General features: G+C 35.3%; 2 protein-coding genes across 2 annotated transcripts; one reads left to right on the top strand and one right to left on the bottom strand.

Annotated features, from left to right (window-relative positions):
• Positions 1–446: 446 nt before the first annotated feature.
• Positions 447–6,267, top strand: LOC110893915 (heparanase-like protein 3). The gene is made up of 9 exons (XM_022141068.2): positions 447–897; positions 1,682–1,718; positions 2,363–2,546; positions 2,640–2,788; positions 3,799–4,029; positions 4,650–4,839; positions 4,921–5,046; positions 5,547–5,646; positions 5,734–6,267. Exons 1-9 carry the CDS (start codon positions 652–654, stop codon positions 6,130–6,132), a joined length of 1,662 nt encoding a protein of 553 aa, XP_021996760.1. The 5' UTR covers positions 447–651; the 3' UTR covers positions 6,133–6,267.
• Positions 6,268–7,099: 832 nt separating this feature from the next.
• On the bottom strand, positions 7,100–19,035 carry LOC110893916 (probable anion transporter 6, chloroplastic). Its single transcript, XM_022141069.2, has 15 exons — positions 18,563–19,035; positions 16,897–17,042; positions 16,326–16,425; positions 13,566–13,618; positions 13,049–13,123; positions 12,844–12,924; positions 11,650–11,711; positions 11,009–11,064; positions 10,803–10,915; positions 10,681–10,717; positions 10,016–10,111; positions 8,976–9,117; positions 8,836–8,888; positions 7,746–7,832; positions 7,100–7,445 (listed from the first exon to the last, which is right to left on the bottom strand). Exons 1-15 carry the CDS (start codon positions 18,905–18,907, stop codon positions 7,344–7,346), a joined length of 1,548 nt encoding a protein of 515 aa, XP_021996761.1. The 5' UTR covers positions 18,908–19,035; the 3' UTR covers positions 7,100–7,343.
• Positions 19,036–20,103: the final 1,068 nt, after the last annotated feature.

Below are 20,103 nucleotides of genomic sequence, written 5' to 3'. Positions count from 1 at the left end.
AGGACTTTTAAACATTATATTTATTGATATATTTTAGTAGCAATATTAACTTCATTGAAATTTTGTTAATAATAAATAACATTTATTTTTATTTTACATCTAAACCTGAAAACCAAACAACCCGACCGACTGAAACCTAACTAACCCGAACTTTAAATGAGTCAGTTATCAGGTCAATTTTTCCCAACAAAAATCAAAACAACCTGACCCGAAAAACCAGTAACCCGAAAAAAAAAAACCCACTCCACCTCGAATCAAGACTATATTTTTTCTTTTTTTATGTTTTAAAACCCTCACCAATCACCACCATTTCTCAATATGTTTAAGCAATCCTTTTCCATTTTCCCAAAGCAAAGAACAAACACAGGCACACAGCTCACACCCCCCTACCCCACCCCACCCCCAATTAATTATTTTGCCTCAAAAACCAAAATCCAAAACATGATTTGACTGAGTTCCCACATAATATATTTATAAATACCAAATCTTTCCCACCCTTTTTTCTACTTTTATGGCAAAGAAACAACCAAAGCTTGCATCTTTCTCTCAATCTTCCATGCCTTTCTCAACTGACAGATAGATACATATATCATATATATATCATTCTTGAATCTTGAGCTTCATATTATCAAAAAGCTCAGATTTTTTCACATGGGTTCTTTGATTCTTCAAATGGGTGTCTGTATTTTTGTGCTTTTGATTAGTTTTAGCTGCAATCTTGTGTATTCACAAGTTGAAACAAGAAAGAATGTTCTTCAAGGAAGGGTTCTTATTAATGGGAAAAGTGCTATTGCAAAGATTGATCATGATTTTATTTGTGCTACTATGGATTGGTGGCCACCTGAAAAGTGTGATTATGGTACTTGTAGTTGGGGTCATGCATCCCTCCTCAATGTGGTATGGTTTTTTTTTTTTTTTTTTTTTTTTTTTTTTTTTTTTTTTTTTTTTAATTTGTGTGTGTTTTTGGAGGTGTGTAGTGTGTGTGATGGATGATATTTTTACAACTGAATCAACAAGGGTTATTATTATTATTTATTTTTTTTTATTTTTTTTATGGATTTTAAATTGCTGTCATTGTTAGACAAAATTATTATTTTCTCAAGAACTATTATTGATTTGTGAAGAAAAGATAATTATGATGATTTAAAAGTAAATTATTTTTTTATATTCATATTTGCATATTATTAGTTTGATAAATCCTTCATACTTTCTAGTTTTGTGTGTGTTTTTGGAGGTGTGTAGTGTGTGTGATGGATGATATTTTTACAACTGAATCAACAAGGGTTATTATTATTATTATTATTTATTTATTTTTATTTTTTTTATGGATTTTAAATTGCTGTCATTGTTAGATAACATTATTATTTTTTCAAGAACTATTATTAATTTGTGAAGAAAAGATAATTATGATGATTTAAAAGTAAATTACTTTTTTTATATTCATATTTGCATATTATTAGTTTGATAAATCCTTCATATTCTCAAGATTTGTGTGTGTTTTTGGAGGTGTGTAGTGGGTGTGATTTGCTGTCATTGTTAGACAACATTATTATTTTCTCAAGAATTATTATTGATTTGTGTAAAAGATAATTATAATGATTATTAGTTTGATAAATCCTTCATATTTTCTAGTTTTGTGTGTGTTTGAGAATATAAACAGTTTAATTTTACTTCAATGCAGGATCTTAACAACACAATTTTCCAGAATGCAATCAAAGGTAACAACTTTTCATATTTTGACCATAAATGTCAAAGAATTCTCTTAAGTTTTCAAATTTGTATGAATTTTCTTAAGTTTTCAAATTTGTATACCTATCAACAACCACAATACAATTCTTGATTAAAAAAATCTAGAGTTCATTGCCATTTTAGTCCCTGTGGTTTGGGTCAATTTGTCAGTTTAATCCAAAGGTTTCATTTTTAACATCTGGATCCAAAAAGGTTTCATCATTGCCATTTTGGTCCAACTGACTTAACTTCATCCATATCTGTTAAAGCTGCCAAGGGCATTTTTGTCATTTCATTTTTCTTTTTATTAACCCTTTTTTCTTAATTGACAAAAATACCCTTGGCAACTTTAACAGATATGGATGGAGTTAAGTCAGTTGGACCAAAATGGCAACGATGAAACCTTTTTGGATCCAGATGTTAAAAATGAAACCTTTGGACTAAACTGGCAAAATGGCCCAAACCACAGGGACTAAAATGGCAATTTACTCAAAAATCTAATATTTATTGAAAATGTGAGTCTGTATGAACAATCACAAACTTGACAACTACATGTTTGACTTTAAAAGTCAAAAGATTCCTATATAGGTAGCTTCTTAACCTGATGTATTTGATTTTTGTACAATTCATGCAGCATTTTCAACATTAAAGATTAGATTAGGAGGGACTTTACAAGACAAAGTTGTTTACCAAACCGAAAACGATTCAAAACCCTGCATTCCATTCGCAACAAACACATCAGAGTTGTTCGGTTTTACTGAAGGCTGCTTGCCTCTATCAAGATGGGATCAATTAAGCAACTTCTTTAAAGAAACAGGGTAAACTAGATTTTTTTTTATTTTTTATTAAAAATAATAATTCAAATTCCAATGGCTATAACTAAAAAAGTAAAAATCATGGGTTGAATTCAGGGCTGAAATTATTTTCGGTTTAAATGCGCTTGCTGGCAAGACGATACTCGCTGATGGTTCAGCGACTGGACCTTGGGACTCTGCGAATGCTGAATCTTTGTTGCGTTACACGGTTAAAAAGAATTACACCATGTATGCTTGGGAGCTTGGTAAGTTCATTCAACTAAGTGACTAACCTTTATTTTATCACATGTTACAACTGTATAAATGATTTGGTTAAAGGTTGCTAACGGGTCAGAGAACGGGTCAAACTTGTTAGGTTGGGTTGATCTGATACGCTTTTCGGCTCTTTTCCAATTTATATAATTAGTTGATGTGTTAAATAGAAGAGTAAATTACGTTTTTGGCCCCTATGGTTATATCACTTTTACTATGTTAGCCCAAAACAAGAATTTTTAACATATCTGCCCCCATGGTTTCTATAACTAACCATTTTGGCCCCTAAGTCTAGAGATCATGGGGGCCAAAATGGTTAGTTATAGAGACCACAAGGGCAGATATGTTAAAAATTCTTATTTTGGGCTAATATAGTAAAAGTGATATAACCACAGGGGCCAAAAACGTAATTTACTCAATGAATTTATACTATTTCAACAATCATTTTGAACCTTTGCATAAAATAGTTAACAAAGTTTATTCTTTATGCATTAAGAATATGGTTAACTAGTCATACCTGTAAGTTTCATCATTTAAGTTTATGTAACTAATTCATAACTATAATATTTAAAAGGTGAAATATAATGATACTTGTGAACACATGTTTTAGACACTTTATGTCTTTATCCTACAATTAACACCTTAAAAGTTCACAGTTGCACCCTTATGATGTGTGACCATTTACTTTTTAGAGTAAATTACGATTTTGGCCCCTGTGGTTATATCACTTTTACCCTATTAGCCTAAAATATAATTTTTTAACATCTGTGCCCCCCTGATCTCTATAACTAACTATTTTGGCCCCTGAGTCTAACTCAACCCATTACGATTTTGGCCCCTGTGGTTAGACTCAGGGTAATGGGTTGAGTTAGACTCAGGGGCCAAAATAGTTAGTTATAGAGACCATGGGGGCACAAATGTAAAAAAATTCTATTTTGGGCTAATAGGGTAAAAGTGATATAACCACAGGGGCCAAAATTGTAATTTTTAAAAAATCTTGTAGGCAATGAGCTAAGTGGAAGTGGAGTTGGAACAAGAGTAACAGCATCTCAATATGCTTTTGACACAATGACCTTAAAAAATATAGTTGAAGAAATCTATTCGGGTGTCGAACCCAAACCGCGAATAATTGCACCCGGCGGTTTCTTTGACGCCAATTGGTTCAAGGAGTTTATCGCCAAAACACCCGAAACCGTAGACATAATCACACACCACATATACAATCTTGGCCCAGGTAATCTTTTCAAAAAGACTAATTTGCAATTTACGTCCTTTAAGTTTGAGGTTATTTGCAGGAGTTGTCCTTTAACTAACGAAATTACTCTGTCCATGTCCTTTATGTGAGTGTTTCTAATCAGGCGGTGTCCTTTTGTGCTAACCGAGTTAACTTTTTCTGTTAACTCTTAACACGTCACTCACATGAGGGTATAATGGTCATTTTCATTTAATATCATGAGTAAATTACATTTTACGTCCTTTAAGTTTCAACTAAATTTCAGGCGTTGTCCTTTAACTAACGAAATTTCAACAGAAATTTGGTTGAAACTTAAAGGACGTAAAATGCAATTTACTCAAGATATTAAGTGAAAATGATCGTTGTGCCCTCATGTGAGTGACACGTGTTAAGAGTTAACATAAAAAGTTAAACGCGTTAGGGCAAAAGGACACCGCCTGATTAGAAACACTAACAGAAAGGACTCCCAGTGTAATTTCGTTAGTTAAAGGACAACGTCTGCAATTAAGCTCAAACTTAAAGGACGTAAATTGCAATTTACTCTTTCACAAGTTAAGCAAAATAATTTGATTTCCAGGATACCCAATTTGTAAAATTACAATCTTTATAACTTATAACAGGACTTGATCAACATCTTGTTGAAAAGATACTCGATCCATCGTATCTTGACGGGGAGGCTGATACATTTAAGCAACTCGAGAATATTCTCAAGACTTCGATAACTTCTGCTTCGGCTTGGGTCGGTGAAGCTGGTGGTGCTTATAACAGTGGACATAACCTTGTGACCAATGCGTTCGTGTTTAGCTTCTGGTAAGCGAGTGTGAAAAGACCAAAATGCCCTTTACGACATGAAAACATGTTTACACGTCATGGGACTTTTGCGTTGCGCAGGTACTTGGATCAACTAGGCATGTCATCTGTTTACGACACGAAAACATACTGCAGACAGACGTTGATTGGAGGAAACTATGGTTTGCTTAACACGACAACGTTTGAGCCGAATCCAGATTACTACAGGTTTTTATATCGTAAACTCGCATTGTTTATAGAATTATGAGAGTAAATTACAAAAATCGTCCTTTATGTATGTCACTTATTGCAAACTGTGTCCTTTGTCTTCAATAATTACAGAAAACGTACTCGATGTTTGCAAACCCTTGCAAGTTATGTCCTTTACCTCTAACTCAGTTAATTTTTTGTGGTTAAATCTGACCAAATGAATCCCACGTGAGGGTATTTTTGTGGGTTAATCTGAACAAATGGACCTCACATGAAAGTAAAATGACCAAAATACCCTCATGTGGGGTCCATTTGGTCAGATTTAACCACAAAAAATAAATTTAGTTAGGCCTAAAGGACATAACTTGCAAGAGTTTGCAAACATCGAGTACGTTTTATGTAATTATTGAACACAAAGGACACAGTTTGCAATAAGTGACATACATAAAGGACGATTTTTGTAATTTACTCTAGAATTATTGGTTATAATTTGATACGATTTTGTTCTTTCTTACCAGCGCTCTTCTTTGGCATCGGTTGATGGGTAGAAACGTACTTCATGCAAATTTTACGGGGACCAAGAAAATACGATCCTATGCGCACTGCGCTAAAGAATCTGTAAGTTGACTATTGACTTTGACTTTGACTTTAACCTAAACTTGTAAGGGAGCAATTTAGTGATGAAGCTTCTAATATGTGTTGCAGAAGGGAATAACACTCCTACTAATCAATCTAGACAACAAAACTACAGTCGACGTAAGCTTGGCTCTAAACAACACATGGACGTTAAACGCCACCAAATCCGTTCATCATCGTCATCACCGTCATCATCACCATCATCGTCATCGTAACGCAGACAAGCCAGGCAATAGCAAGATTAATGGAATAAACGTACGAGAAGAATACCATTTGACAGCCAAAAACGGAGACTTGCACAGTCAAGTGATGATGCTTAATGGTAAAGAACTAAGAGTTGATTCGTATGGGGGGATACCGCACTTGGAGCCGTTGTATGTGAATTCTTCGGAGATCATAAGTGTTGCGCCTCTTTCGATTGTGTTTGCGCATATCCCACATCTTACTTTGTATGCATGCAGCAATTAGATGGTGTGTGTAAGATACACATGTTTAGAATGGAACTGAGAATCAGTTCCATTTTGGTTATTGATTCATAGATATATTCAAATGTGCTTATTGGTTATTAATTTTTGAATCTTTTTAAAATGATATTTGATTATTGATTCTGATTGTTTATGGCTTTATGCTGTTAGCTTTTAAGGTTTTTTTTTTTTTTTTTTTTTTTTTTTTTTTTTTTTTTTTTTCCACATGGAAACCAAGGTATTCATGGACATAGAGGTGACAGCTACGACCCATTTACCGGTTAACAAATTAATTTGTTCTTCTATTACATACCGGTAGAGTAACGGGTCAAATGGGTAAACGTTAAAACCTGTAATGAGAATTGGTCGGTTTGGTGTAACGAGTTGATGCTAAACACATTGAAATAAATCAAAACCTCATATATATTTTAATAAAGCATATATTATTACTGCACGATGTCATTTTTGTGCGAGCCGTTAGTCAGTCGGTGGGATACCGACTAGTGATTAATTGGATAGAGATTTTATATGTAATTTTCAGTTTCATATGTATTTACACACATTTTTATATGTATTTTTTTAAGTATACATGTTTTAACACCTTATGTGACCCATGTTTTCAAGTAGATAGGATTAATTGCCAGGATTTATAGGTTTTGACCAGGGATGGCCGGAATCACTAGACTGTCACCGATTTTTGGCCAATTAGGACTAGATTTGACTAGTGTTGACCGCCTACTGATTAATTTGGCTGATTAGATAAAATTACTTGGTGAACCTCTAACTAGCGATTGCTCAGCGACTAATCTGAGGCTAGTCGGGATTTTTACAACCATGGATAAATTATTTATAAATTTCAATAAGAAAACCAAAAAAAAAAAAAAAATCTGATGAACCCTAAATATTTCAACATGCTACCAAGTTTCACTCCTTAAATCTATTGTGTATGATGCCCATATGCCAAAAAAAAATATTGAACATTTATACATTATAATTAAATCTCTTCAAACAGAAATAATATACAAGAATCTCTTCAAGTGTCATAAAATGTTTTTTTTTTTTTTTTTTTTTTTTTTTTTTTTTTTTTTTTTTTTACAGCTATTGCTTCATATAAATACAATACTTTTGGTTAGTGAAAGTTGGTCACCTTCTATGCAAAATTGTTGAAGGAATCCATCAACCCAAGTTAGTGAAAAGTCAATAAAGTATCTTCCTTTAATCTACCTTCTTGAAACTTTGAGGCTTACTGCTTGCAAATGCTAACCATACGATCGTACCAGTTAGGTAGAAGAAAATCGATGGCGCAAAGAGTGACATCTACATGATAGCAAAGGATTAGGTTCAAGAGTGAACACTACTGTAGCTTGCGAACTGAGTGAACTAATCCTGGCCATACACGTGTGTAGATCAATGGCCAGGATTTGATGTTGAAATACACTAGTGTATTTTACGATTTGATGATGAGATCCTGACCATACACGTGTGTAGATCACTGGCAGGATTTGTTCACTCAGTTCGCAAATACACTAGTGTTCACTCTAGAACTCCACCCTAGAATTTTATTTAATTATTTGTAACTAAAAAAGTGGAAATTAGGAAAGGTTTGATAAAACTTACACCCCATGAATGCGTTGTATCAAGAAGATATCCGGTGAGAGCAACACCTACGATTCCAGGAACTGCTCCTACGGTATTGGTAATGCCCTGAATGCACCATTATTTTTCAAGTCAAATATGTTGTTCGACGTATAAGTCGAGAGTCTTTCGTTTTGAACTTCATGAACTTGGTGATTTATAAGGCGTTGTACACTTTTTGAACTTTGGCTTTTGATTGAAAGCAAACTATATTTCTTGCATAGTTATTAAAGCGAGCGCCCAGGCGATAAAGCCCCGGGCCCAACAAATCGCCCTGAGTGCCTCACGCCTTTAAAATAACTACACTTCAGATTGGTTCATGTCATAGTTATCAAAGCGAGCGCCCAGGCGCGCCTAGGCGCAAACAAAGCCCCGGGCCCAACAAATCGCCTTGAGTGCGCCTCGCGCCTTTAATAACTATGATTTCTTGCAAGAGTAAAGTACACAAGTGGTCTCTGTGTTTAACCAAAATTTTGGATTTGGTCCATGGCTTTCCAAAAGTTCACGGATGGTCCCTGTTGTTTGCACTTTGTAACGCATTTAGTCCCCAACCAACAAATCTGAAGGTTTCAGCAGGTCTAAGTTAGGGACTAAACGCATTACAAAGTGCAAACCACAGGGACCATCCATGCAATTTTGGAAAAAAGCTGGGGACTAAATGCGTTACAAAGTGCAAACCACTGAGACCATCCACGTATTTTTGAAAAGCTAGGGGCCAAATCCAAAATTTTCGTAAACCACAAGGGCCATCCGTGTACTTTACTCTTCTTGCAAAGATACAGAAACAAACACAACATTTTGCAAGAAAAAGCGACTCGGAACAAAATGGGCCGGGATGTGACCTGCATCACTTTCTTGTCCTTTTTTATACGATACCATTAAAAAAAAATATATTCTTTTATTAATATAAGTTAGGGGTTGCCTTGGTTTTAAATTGCGTGATGCGCTCCGATGCGTTTAGTCCAAAAATCTGATGCTTTACTAACCAAAAGCTTGATTTTAAGTACATGAATAAAATATTGCCACCGAAAACCTCTCATTTCAACTAAAGTACGGATATGATTGAACATACCAAAAGTATGCTTGCATATTCTGGTGAAATATCTTGATGAGTACAATAAAGTCCTGCAACCAAACAAACAAAAGGTGGACATCAAGTCTCTAGGCATAAAAAACTGCAAGAAATTACCGGATTTATATTTAGCTCGGAACCTGATAACGCAAAACTTGATAGCGCTAATCCACCGGTAAGGATAGTGACTACTTCCCATGGAGGCAGCCCTAAGTCAATCGATGATAAAATCATACAAGCGGCAGGGGACAAAAATGCGATTGTTTGGCATATTTTGCGCACCTGCATGGAAAGTAATTAGGTATAGAAGTAGAGATTCTAAAAATGATTTAACAACAATTTCTCAAATATTATGTGAATACGTGGGTCAATCGGGTCGAGTAACGGGTCAAAACAGTAAATTTGTGTGTATTATTACAAAACTGATCATTCGTGTCTCAAAACTAGGGGTGCAAACGAGCCGAGCTACTCGAGCTCGGGTCGGAAAAAAGCTCGAAACGAGCCGTGCTTAAACGAGCTCGAGCCCAAGTCCGGGCCTAAAAACAAGCTCGTTTAGTAATCGAGCCTGAGCTGGCTCATGAGCCTAAATGAGCCCACTGTTTATATAACATTTTATTAATATATTAAATATATATTTAGATAATAATAATAATAATAATAATAATAATAATAATAATAATAATAATAATAATTACTATTTATAAAATTATGAAAAAATAACTTAATTATATATAAAATAAAAATATATATTTAATATAAGATATTAATAAATAATAAACGAGCCGAGCCCAAGCTTGAAAAATTACCTACGAGCCGAGCTCGAGCTTTTATAAGTTAACCAAGCTTGAGCTCGAGCCTAGTCGAGCATGGTCTCGGCTCAGCTCGTTTGTACACCTACTCAAAACATGATTGCAGAGAGTATAATATTTTAATAGTACTCTACTTTTTTCAAATTAAACGATTCGGATTAAAAGTTTAAAACACACCATGAGGGACTTTCGGCCTTTTTTCAATCTATTTGACCCACTTCCATTTTAGCTATTTGTTTTAAAATTTATCCATTTGACCCATTAACTATTAAACATAGCCTAATTGACCATTTAAAAGTAAACCGATCGAAATTGCCACCTCTACATGTGAGTATTTGCTGTTCAAAAATAGAAATAGAAATAAAATATACCACGGTAGTTTCGACTCCGCTAGCGATTAAGTTGTCGGCAAACTGTGATGCAAAGCTGGTAACAACAACGGAGGCTAGTGGAGGAAGAACAGAAACCTGTATTGCAGATAATACATAATCATTACAAGGACTAAAGTGCTCATAACCCCCCCCCCCCCCAAAAAAAAAAAAAGAAAATTGGATTTTAATAATCTCAACTTTAACATATTGGCCGGCAACAATTCCGATGTTTTATGACAGTCCCAACTTTTAACCTATTTTCCCTCGGGGGTCCCACACTAACTAAAAGTTAACCTAGTTAGTTTTTGCTGATGTGGACTGGGTGGCAGTCCACATTATCGAAACTTTGCCACATAAGCGGTCCACATCATCGAAACTTTGACTTTTTGCCACATAAGCAGCAGTGGCAAAGCTTGAGATTTCCAACCAGGGGTCGAAAACGTATATACCAAAATATTTCTATAAAACCAGGGGGTCAAAAACGTATATACCCAAAAATTTCTATACGAAAACTACATACTCTCCAGTACTGAACGAAAAGTTCGGGGGGTCGGCACTCGGCCGCCCCCTCCCGCCCCTATTATCCTACGCCCATGATAAGCAGTCCATGTCAGCAAAAACTAACTGGGATAACTTTTAGGTAAAATCTAACTTTTAGAACATACCCACGCGGCTTCGGTCAAATTCAGGTTAAGTTCCTCGCTGCATATAAAAAAAAGTTGGAAGCTTTATACGACTTGTATACCAAATAACGATAATGAAGCATCTAATTATTTATAGCTATTACCTGAAATAAGTAGGGAGCCAAGATAAACAGCAATAGTGACCCCAACTTCCACAAAAATGAGCGTATATCATCGCCCAAACGGCTTTACTTTCGAAAAAAGACTTCCATGGTACCTATACATGAAAGTACATCAAAATAAGATTCATATTTTCCAACTTGAAACGTTAAAATGAAAAAAAAAAAATGAAAATAATTCCGCTTCATACGTTTAGGGAGCCACCTAACTCCTCCATAGACGTTTCCCATGATTTTGGCTGAGACCCTGTAGTTCAAGCGAGTCCAAAAAAAAAAAACAAAATATATGAGTTGGCACATAGTTAAACTATGTTAATGATATTTAACACTTTTTTTTTGTGTATTGAATCATGAGTAAATTACAAAAATCGTCCTTTAAGTATGTCACTTATTGCAAACTGTGTCCTTTGTCTTCAATAATTACAGAAAACGTACTCGATGTTTGCAAACCTTTGCAAGTTATGTCCTTTAGCCCTAACTCAGTTAATTTTTGTAGTTAAATCTGACCAAATGGACCCCACATGAGGGTATTTGTGTGGTTAAATCTGACCAAATGGACCCCACATGAGAGTAAAATGACCAAAATACCCTCATGTGAGGTCCATTTGGTAAGATTTAAGTATTTAACCACAAAAAAGTAACTGAGTTAGGGCAAAGGACATACCTTGCAAGGGTTTGCAAACATCGAGTACGTTTTCTGTAATTATTGAAGACAAAGGGCACAGTTTGCAATAAGTGACATACATAAAGGACGATTGTTGTAATTTACTCTAGAATCATAAATCGAGAAAATGAAAGTTGGCTCTAAAAACCGACAGACAGACGCTCTTACTTGATAATGGCGCAGAATTGGTCAAAGGTTGGTCTTTTGCAACAAACTGAAATCCTAAAAACCTTAAATGCAAAGTTATACATTAGTCAATATGAAGATGCATTATTATGAAAAAACAAAAATATATTCAGGGGGTGCTTGGTTGGAGGTTACAGAGGGCTATGCAGTTAATATCGGTGACATGTCGGCCCCCATGTAAAATATCAGTGTCAAATATCGGTCAGAATATCAGTACTGATATTATCGGCGATATTGACCGATATATCATCAATTTTCCCGATATCAGTACCTTTCTTCTTAGTTTTACCATTCGTCTTTTTTCTTATTGCTGCTATTAGTGTTTTACGTCTTAATTGTTAAACTATTAGTGTTAAATGTTGTGTTTTAAGTCTTAATCCGTTGCTACTTGCTACAATTGTTGGTGTTTTGCAAGTTGCAAAAAGTTAATTTGTTAATGGTAGGAGACAGTGGCGAAGCTTGAGATTTCCATCTGGGGGGGGGGGGGGGGTCGGAAACGTATATACCTAAAAACATTATAAATCCGGGGGTCGAAAACGTATATACCTAAAAAATTCTATACGAAAACTATATACCGGGCACTACGTACACTGAATTGTTAGCGTTAAATTGCTATATATATAAATTCTACATGATATTAAAATTACCGATATCCCACCGCGATAACCTATATCTCAAATATCGGTCCTTGACCGATATCCGATTTTTTTACCGCATTAACTGCATAGACTGAGGGTAAGGAATGGTCTTGATTATAAAAAAATGCGAGGGGGGGTTTAACCGCCCATTGCTTTACCAACATAAGAAATTATTTAATTATGTAGAGAATTTCCCAAATGAACAAAATTTAGTTACGAGTTAATTAATGTTTTCGTCCCTGTGGTTTGTCAAAAATCACTATTTCAGTCAATTAGTTTAAAAATTGTGATTTCAGTCCCTGTGGTTTTACTTTTGCAACCATTTCAGTCCCTGTGATTTCACTTTCGTAACCATTTTAATCCATTTATTCTGTTAAGCACAGGGACTGAAATGGTTACGAGGTGGACTGAAATGGTTATGAAAGTGAAACCGCAGGGACTGAAATCGCAATTTTTTAAACTAATTGACTGAAATAGTAATTTTTGACAAACCACAGGGACGAAAACAGTAATTAACTCTTTAGTTACATTTACTTACCACACAATTCCAAACATGCCAAACATGTAGAAAACAGATTCCCAGCCAAAAGATTCAATCAGGGGTGGAGCCAAAAGAAGCCTATAGGTTTATTAAAAAAACTTGTGAATTAAAAACAATTTTTTTAATTATTACAAATGCATTTGATACAATATGAAAGCCGAACAACATACATAAGCTTGCTATATATAATGATGTAACATACCCTAAAACACTTCCAACACTTAGACCACCAAATACAAACGATACAGCCCGTGAACGTTCTTCCAAAGGAATTAACCTGCATAAAAGGTTGAATACACCGAAAAATAATCCGTAAATTTGATTGATAGATCATATAAGCTGTTTTGTATAGCTACAAAGTAGAAGAAATGAGATCCATAATCACATCTTTTCTTTTTGTTTTATATTTTGGTATATATATATAGAGAGAGGAAGGTTAATTACGGCTTAACGTACATCATGTACGACAGGTAATTACGCACGTTCATTTTAAAATCACGCACATTATAACTCAAAGATTCAAAATCACGCATGTTGAAACACAATAATCACGCATATTGAAAACATTAATTACGCATGTTATAGAACAAATCACGCACGTTGTTGTACCTGAAGTACGTTAAGCCGTAATGTACGATATACTTTTTCTATATATATATGTGTTTACTCTCTCTATTAATAGATATGCCTCTAGGCTCTAGACATTTTTGGTCACATACCTTGCAATTAGATCGGTGGCAGCTGAAGGCGACACTCCTTCCCCAATTCCAACCTGAGTGTCGAATAGAAAGAATTTTAATTTGAAAAACAACACAAGATTCAAAAAAAAAAAAATTAAATAAAAAAATAGAAAGCTTTCATTCAAATTCATGTGCTAACACAATAACACTCATAGGAATCATTCTGTGCAAGTAGAAGGAAACAGTGGCGAAGCTTGAGATTTCCGACCGGGGGGTCGAAAACGTATATACCAAAAATTTCTATAAAACCGGAGGATTAAAAACGTATATACCCAAAAATTTCTGTACGAAAACTACGTACTCTACACTAACGAGCGAGAAGTTTGGGGGGTCGGCCGCCACCTACCGCCCCCACAAAGCTACGCCCTTGGAAGGAAATGACTACTCTTATCAAATTACTAGTGAGGTCCGTTGTGAAACTAAGGGTCTTTGGGGAATTGATAACCATTCCTTGGTTTTAAAATGCGCGCATAATGCGTGATGCGCTGATGAGAGCACATCGCCACAACTGATGTGTTGCGTTTATGTGATGCAAGAATATTGCGCTGATTTCGTATAATGCACCCGTCGCATAAGCGCTCCGATGCACACACCATTGTTTGTTAAGTTTTTTTTTTTCAGATTTTATGAAATGGGTTGGGTTTCTTTTCAATAATTAATATCTCAGTATGCTTGATTTGGAGCATTACGGTTCCTAAACGCTTTTTGCGGTTCTAGAAACATTTTAGGATGCTTGATTTGAACCAAAAAGCACAACTCTTATCTTCTTATTACGTCAGTTGTTTTAGTTTAAGACTTTAAGTATTGATGTATTGCAAAATACATCTTTTATTCGTGTAAAGTTTGTATAATTTTCGTTATATTTAGTTTTGATTTTCGTTAGAATATGTATAATATTGATCAAATCGTGTTTCGTAGGTCTTGATGCTCAAATATGCGAGAAACCGAGTAAAACGAGTTAAAATGTTGAAGTGTCAAGTCTTGAAGCATGTTGGAAAGGTTGAAGAGTTGAAATAGAGTTTAAAAGCTGAAAAGTCACTTTCTGGCACCCCATCACCCACTGAGCAAGTTTCTGGCACCTGGCGAGAGTCTGAAGTTAGTTAATGAGCTGAAAAACAAGGTGGCACCCCACCACCAAGTCCCTGAGTTTCTGGCGTCCAACCAGAACGTTCTGATTGGTAATTATTACGAATTTAGTAAAGGGTTATTTTGGAAAGTGATATATAAACATCCTAAACTTGTGAAAAAACCCTAATTTCGAATTGGGACTTCTTTGGGCGAATTGTTAAGCATTCTTGGAGTTTTTTCGGAGATTTTGAAGCCTAGGAATCATTGGTACGAGTTCGGGGAAGAAGACTTGAAGATCTAATCGGGTTTTCTAGTTCCTTGTTCTTGTCTTTTCTTACGAAACTTGTTATGATGAATTCTTTGTTGAACATCTTTGATTTGTTTTCGTTTATGAACATGCTCGGCTAGATTTATTAACCGCCTAGACTTGATGAATGGATTAATATAAAGTTTTTACCGTTTATGTTATTTGCATGATTGTTATGGATTAATTGTGTTTTGTAAAAGGTTTGATTTAATGATTTGATGTGTATGCGTACTTTGATTCGGTTTATTGTTATTATTTGCTTCATATGATTCTTAGTGACGGTCTATATCACAACATAGAGTCATATTAGGGTTTAGGATGTCGGTGAGTGTCTATATCACGTAAGAAAACCTTAACTCTTTAGGGAGAATTGGCCAATAAACCCTAGAAGTAATTGGTAATAATTTGCTAATTCTTAGTGTTCTGCTAGTCCTAATACCTGGAAAGTGAGGGGCTATTGGTAGGTCTTACCCGGCGAATTGCTTTAGATAGGCCTTGGGAAAGGTTATGTCTTGGTTTACCTGTCGGTCTTATTAGTCTATCAAGTCAAATTAATTAATTCAAACTACCCTAGACCTAGGATTGGAAAAGAATAGGTCAACATTAGGGTACTTACACAATAATTAGACAACTGGAAAGGCGTCTAATAACCGGTAGGATTAACGGCCTAGGTAGTTCCACAGGTTTCTCCTTGAGAAGGGTCGAGGGGCCTCGTTGGTTCTTAATAGGTTTAGTACTTTACGATCCCGGTTCCATAACTCGTGCATTTAACTTAATCGGTAATCTCTTAAAAACAATCCAGGATCCTTGTCTAGGTGGTCTCGTTCTCGCATAAAGAAAAGTCCTCAGTCTTATTTCGTATTAGTTAATTTTAGTTTAATTTAGTAGTTTAATATAGATTTCCTAGTTTTCCGTAACCCCCCCCCCCCCCCCAAACAATTAAAACAAGTCTTAGTCGTGTCTGTCAGCGTCTGTCAGAGTCTAGTTTGCGTGATACATAGAGTCTTGTGGTTCGATACTCGGACTTGCTTAGGCTATACTACATTGACCGGTACACTTGCCGGTTGTGTGGTTTAGGTTTTAGAGAGTCTGTTTTTATAAATCTAAAGCTTTGTAGTGTCTAGCTTAGGGAGTCTAATTTAGTTAATTTTTATAGTCTGTTTAGCACACATCAAGTATGTTTTTATAGGTTGTTATGTATAAACAATTTTTTCGTATTTTTTTTATAAAGAGTGCATCTTATACGTGATGCGCTCGCATCACGCATCGGATTTTTGGACTAAACGCATCGAAGCGCATCACGCAATCTAAAACCAAGAACCATTCAAAGTCTAGGTGAACCATTAAAAGGAAAGGAAACATACAAGAATCCTCGAAAGAACAAGTCCAGGCATAAAACCGGCAACAAGAGGAACGAGTGCGGTGGCAAGCGACCATACAAGAACACCAAACTGAAGAATTTCTCTGCATGAGGTCACGTACAAAATATAAACCATAATAAAATATGCACAATTGATCAACATACGGAATTCTTCACATGTCCATCTTTTGACATCAAATGTGCAAGAAGAACATTGAATTATATAAAACTGAGTTTTTGAGTAAATTACGTTTTTGACCCCTGTGGTTATATCACTTTTACTATATTAGCCCAAAATAAGAATTTTTAACATATCTGCCCCCATGGTCTCTATAATTAACCATTTTGGCCCCTAAGTTTAGAGATCATGGGGGCCAAAATGGTTAGTTATAGAGACCATGGGGGGCCAAAATGGTTAGACTTAGGGGCCAAAATGATTAGTTATAAAGACCATGGGGGCAGATATGTTAAAAATTCTTATTTTGGACTAATATAGTAAAAGTGGTATAACCACAGGGGCCAAAAACGTAATTTACTCTATAAAACTATTTCTTTGGAAACAGTAAAACACTAACCTCCCGCCAAATATTTTTGAAAGCCAACCACCCGGCAACTGACTCAACGCGTACCCCCAAAAGAATGATGATTGCACTAATCCTGCTACCGATGAACTCCATCCGAATTGATGTGACATTGGTATAATGGCAATACTCAAGTTTACCTACATAAGTTTCAAATTTTCATTTGATTTATCAGAATTTCGTAACACAACAATCAAGAAGAGGGGTATAGCTGCACCAAAAAAAACAGGTTGGGAACAGAACCCAGTTTTGAACCCGAACCCAACTTGAAATCGGTTGGACAAACCCTGTTTGGCCCAACCCAACCCGTATGGTTGAAACTGGGTTGCAACCCTATACTTTGAAACTGTATTGAACACGGTCAAACCTGATCAAACTGACCCATTTGGTCAAAAACCGGCTCTGACAACTGTTGACCCAACTTGTGCACATCGTTTGGGGGGGGGGGGGGGGGGGGATTTAAATTAGGCTTGTAAATGAACCGAACATTCAGCAAACTTTTCATGAACTGTTTGGCGGGAAGCTCGTTTATGTTTGTTTATTTATTAAACGAACAAACATAAACACATGTCTCATTCGTTCATTTATGCTCGTTTATGTTTCATTTGTTTACGTTCATTATGTGCATTAGTTTAGGTTTGTTCTTTTATTGTCGTTTATATATTCGTTTGAAATATTTAGGCTCATTACAATAAAGTCTGCTTTTATCATCTTTTGGCAAATTGGATTTAAATAATCCCAACTTTCTCAATTTGGCCGATAATAATCCCAACTCATTTATTTGCCGATAATAATCCGAACTGGTCCACTTTTGGCCGATAATAGTCTGCGTTAAAAATAGCTTAACAGAGTTAAGTTTTTTTCCGAATTACAAACCGATGTTTTAGGGCTTTTGATTAGAACGAGGATACGAGTTGATTGATGTAAAATTTACCTCGAAATACTGCCCCAAACGACGAAAACGGTGCTTCAATTCGGGTGTTTAAACTTCCAATTAACAAAAATCAAGCCGTTTGGAGCACCGGTTCGAGGTAAGTTTACATAAATCGATTCGTATCCTCGTTCTGATCAAAATCCCTAAAACACCGGTTTGTAATTCGGAAAAAACTTAACTCCGTTAAGCTATTTTTAACGGCGGACTATTATCGGCTAAAAGTGGACCAGTTCGGATTATTATCGACAAATATCTGAGTTGGGATTATTATCGGCCAAATTGAGAAAGTTGGGATTATTTAAATCCAATTTCCCTTAACTTTTGGCATAGCCCCAACATATTGATGTTCACATTTACTTTCAATTGGTGTTCCCTCGATTATGTTCGTTCATCTATTCACAAACGAACACGAACACATTCATTTTCTTAACGAAAGGACACGAACAAGATAATTCCGTTCATTCAATTGTTCGTGTTTGATCATTTGTTCGGTTAAAGTTAACGAACAAACACAAACACGCCTCATTCGTGTGCGTTTAGTTCTAGTTCGTCTACAAGCCTAGCTTCTGTATACGATCTATGGACGTAGTTTTTAAAACACTTACTTTTGCTATTCAAAAAGGGGTAGTGGCGCAGCTTGTTGCCCGTTTACCAACTATCTCGACGTAAATTCATAACACGAAAAATAATTGAACAATAAACAATACAAAAAAAACCCAAGTTTACCTTATCCATATTACAAATAACAAAAGCAAGTGAAGTAGTCCCAATAAGTTTATATCTCAACGGCACACTCTTCCAAGTCCCCAAATTCAACTTTTCAAACCCTAATTTCCCAAACCCACTTCCAGATTCCTCCCCCAATTCACCATCAACCCTCAACCCACTTATTATCGAAGAAATCCCCTTTCTTTCCGCAAGATTCTCTTTTTCCTTGATGCTACAAGAAATCTTTGAACACCCACTTCGAGAATTGAGTAAAGATGGTTTGAAAAACCGGTTGTTGTTGAATTTGTGGTGTGAAAGAAAGGGTAAACTGGTGTCTGCTGGGAAAGACACCAGTTTTGCCATTTTTTTGTTGGGGATTTGTGAAGTGATCAGAGGGGTTTTAACTGTTTTTATGTGGGTTTGTGAAGAAGAGGAAGTGAAAATGAAGAAGGTTTGTTTTAGAGGAGGAAATGGCGCCACGTCAGAGTTGGTTTGCGGCTCCGGTTTGATTGGAGTGTTTGTGTCGTATAAATCCCACCAATAGCATGTCGTATGTATACCGTACGATACAGTATTGGTTTTGAGAATTTTTAGTAGTACTGTATTATACTGGTACTTATCAAACATATAGAGTATGATATACGTTGATACGCTACCAATACCGATCCCAAGCCAACAGCATTATCATCCAAACCATCAAAATATGTGAGGGGTACTTTTTATATTATAAAGGGTATAAAAAATGGTTGTGAGTGGAGGAGAGAGAAAATGTTACTGTTCATCTATATATTTGGGAGGACACTGTTCACCCAATATAATTTTTTTAATATATATTGAAAGTGGTTGTGAGTGAAGAAGAGAGAAAAATGTAATGATAATATTATTCAATTGAAAATGAGAGAGAAAATGTATTTGTTTCTAGTGAAAATATATTGATATAGGAGTTGTTTTTTAGTGGAATGTATGTATAATTTGATAGATTGGATAAGAATGCTCTTAGTTATGTCTAACTTTTTATTTTTATAAAAAAGTTGAAAATAGTTCATAGGTTAATTTTACTTTCTTAAATCATTTGAATTCTCTTTGGATATTTTTCTTGAAAATAATAAGATTTTTAAATGAGTTTATATATTAAAAAATAAAATGTGAGTCAAATTTGAGCGGGCCCTTTAAACAACTGCTAATTAAAAAGTAAAATGTGAGTCAGATTTTGTTTTTTAAAATAAATTTGAACAACGGCGAGCCCATTAGAAGAAGAGAAAAAAACTGTTTCAAATCTTTGAAGTTTGAGGTCCAATGTTTTGAACAAAGACGAGCCCTCTAGAAGAAGAGAGAGAGAGAGAAAAAAAAACAACTACTACAAATCCTAGAAGTTTGAAGCCGAATATTTTTTTTTTACTTTTAACTTTTTTCCCTTTAAACGGTGATGGTAGTTGTGACGGTTGTGGTTGTGTTTGGCGAAATGGATAGCGAAGGAACAGAAAGTACCATAATTCTGGAAAATGATAATGTTTATGGAGTATAAGGGTAAAGAAACATATTTAACAGATGTTTGTAAT

This window comes from Helianthus annuus, chromosome 12 (genome assembly GCF_002127325.2).
Source record: "Helianthus annuus cultivar XRQ/B chromosome 12, HanXRQr2.0-SUNRISE, whole genome shotgun sequence".
Taxonomy (NCBI): Eukaryota; Viridiplantae; Streptophyta; class Magnoliopsida; order Asterales; family Asteraceae; genus Helianthus; species Helianthus annuus.
Note: the sequence above shows the minus strand (reverse complement) of the source record. Positions and strands in the feature narration are given on the sequence as shown.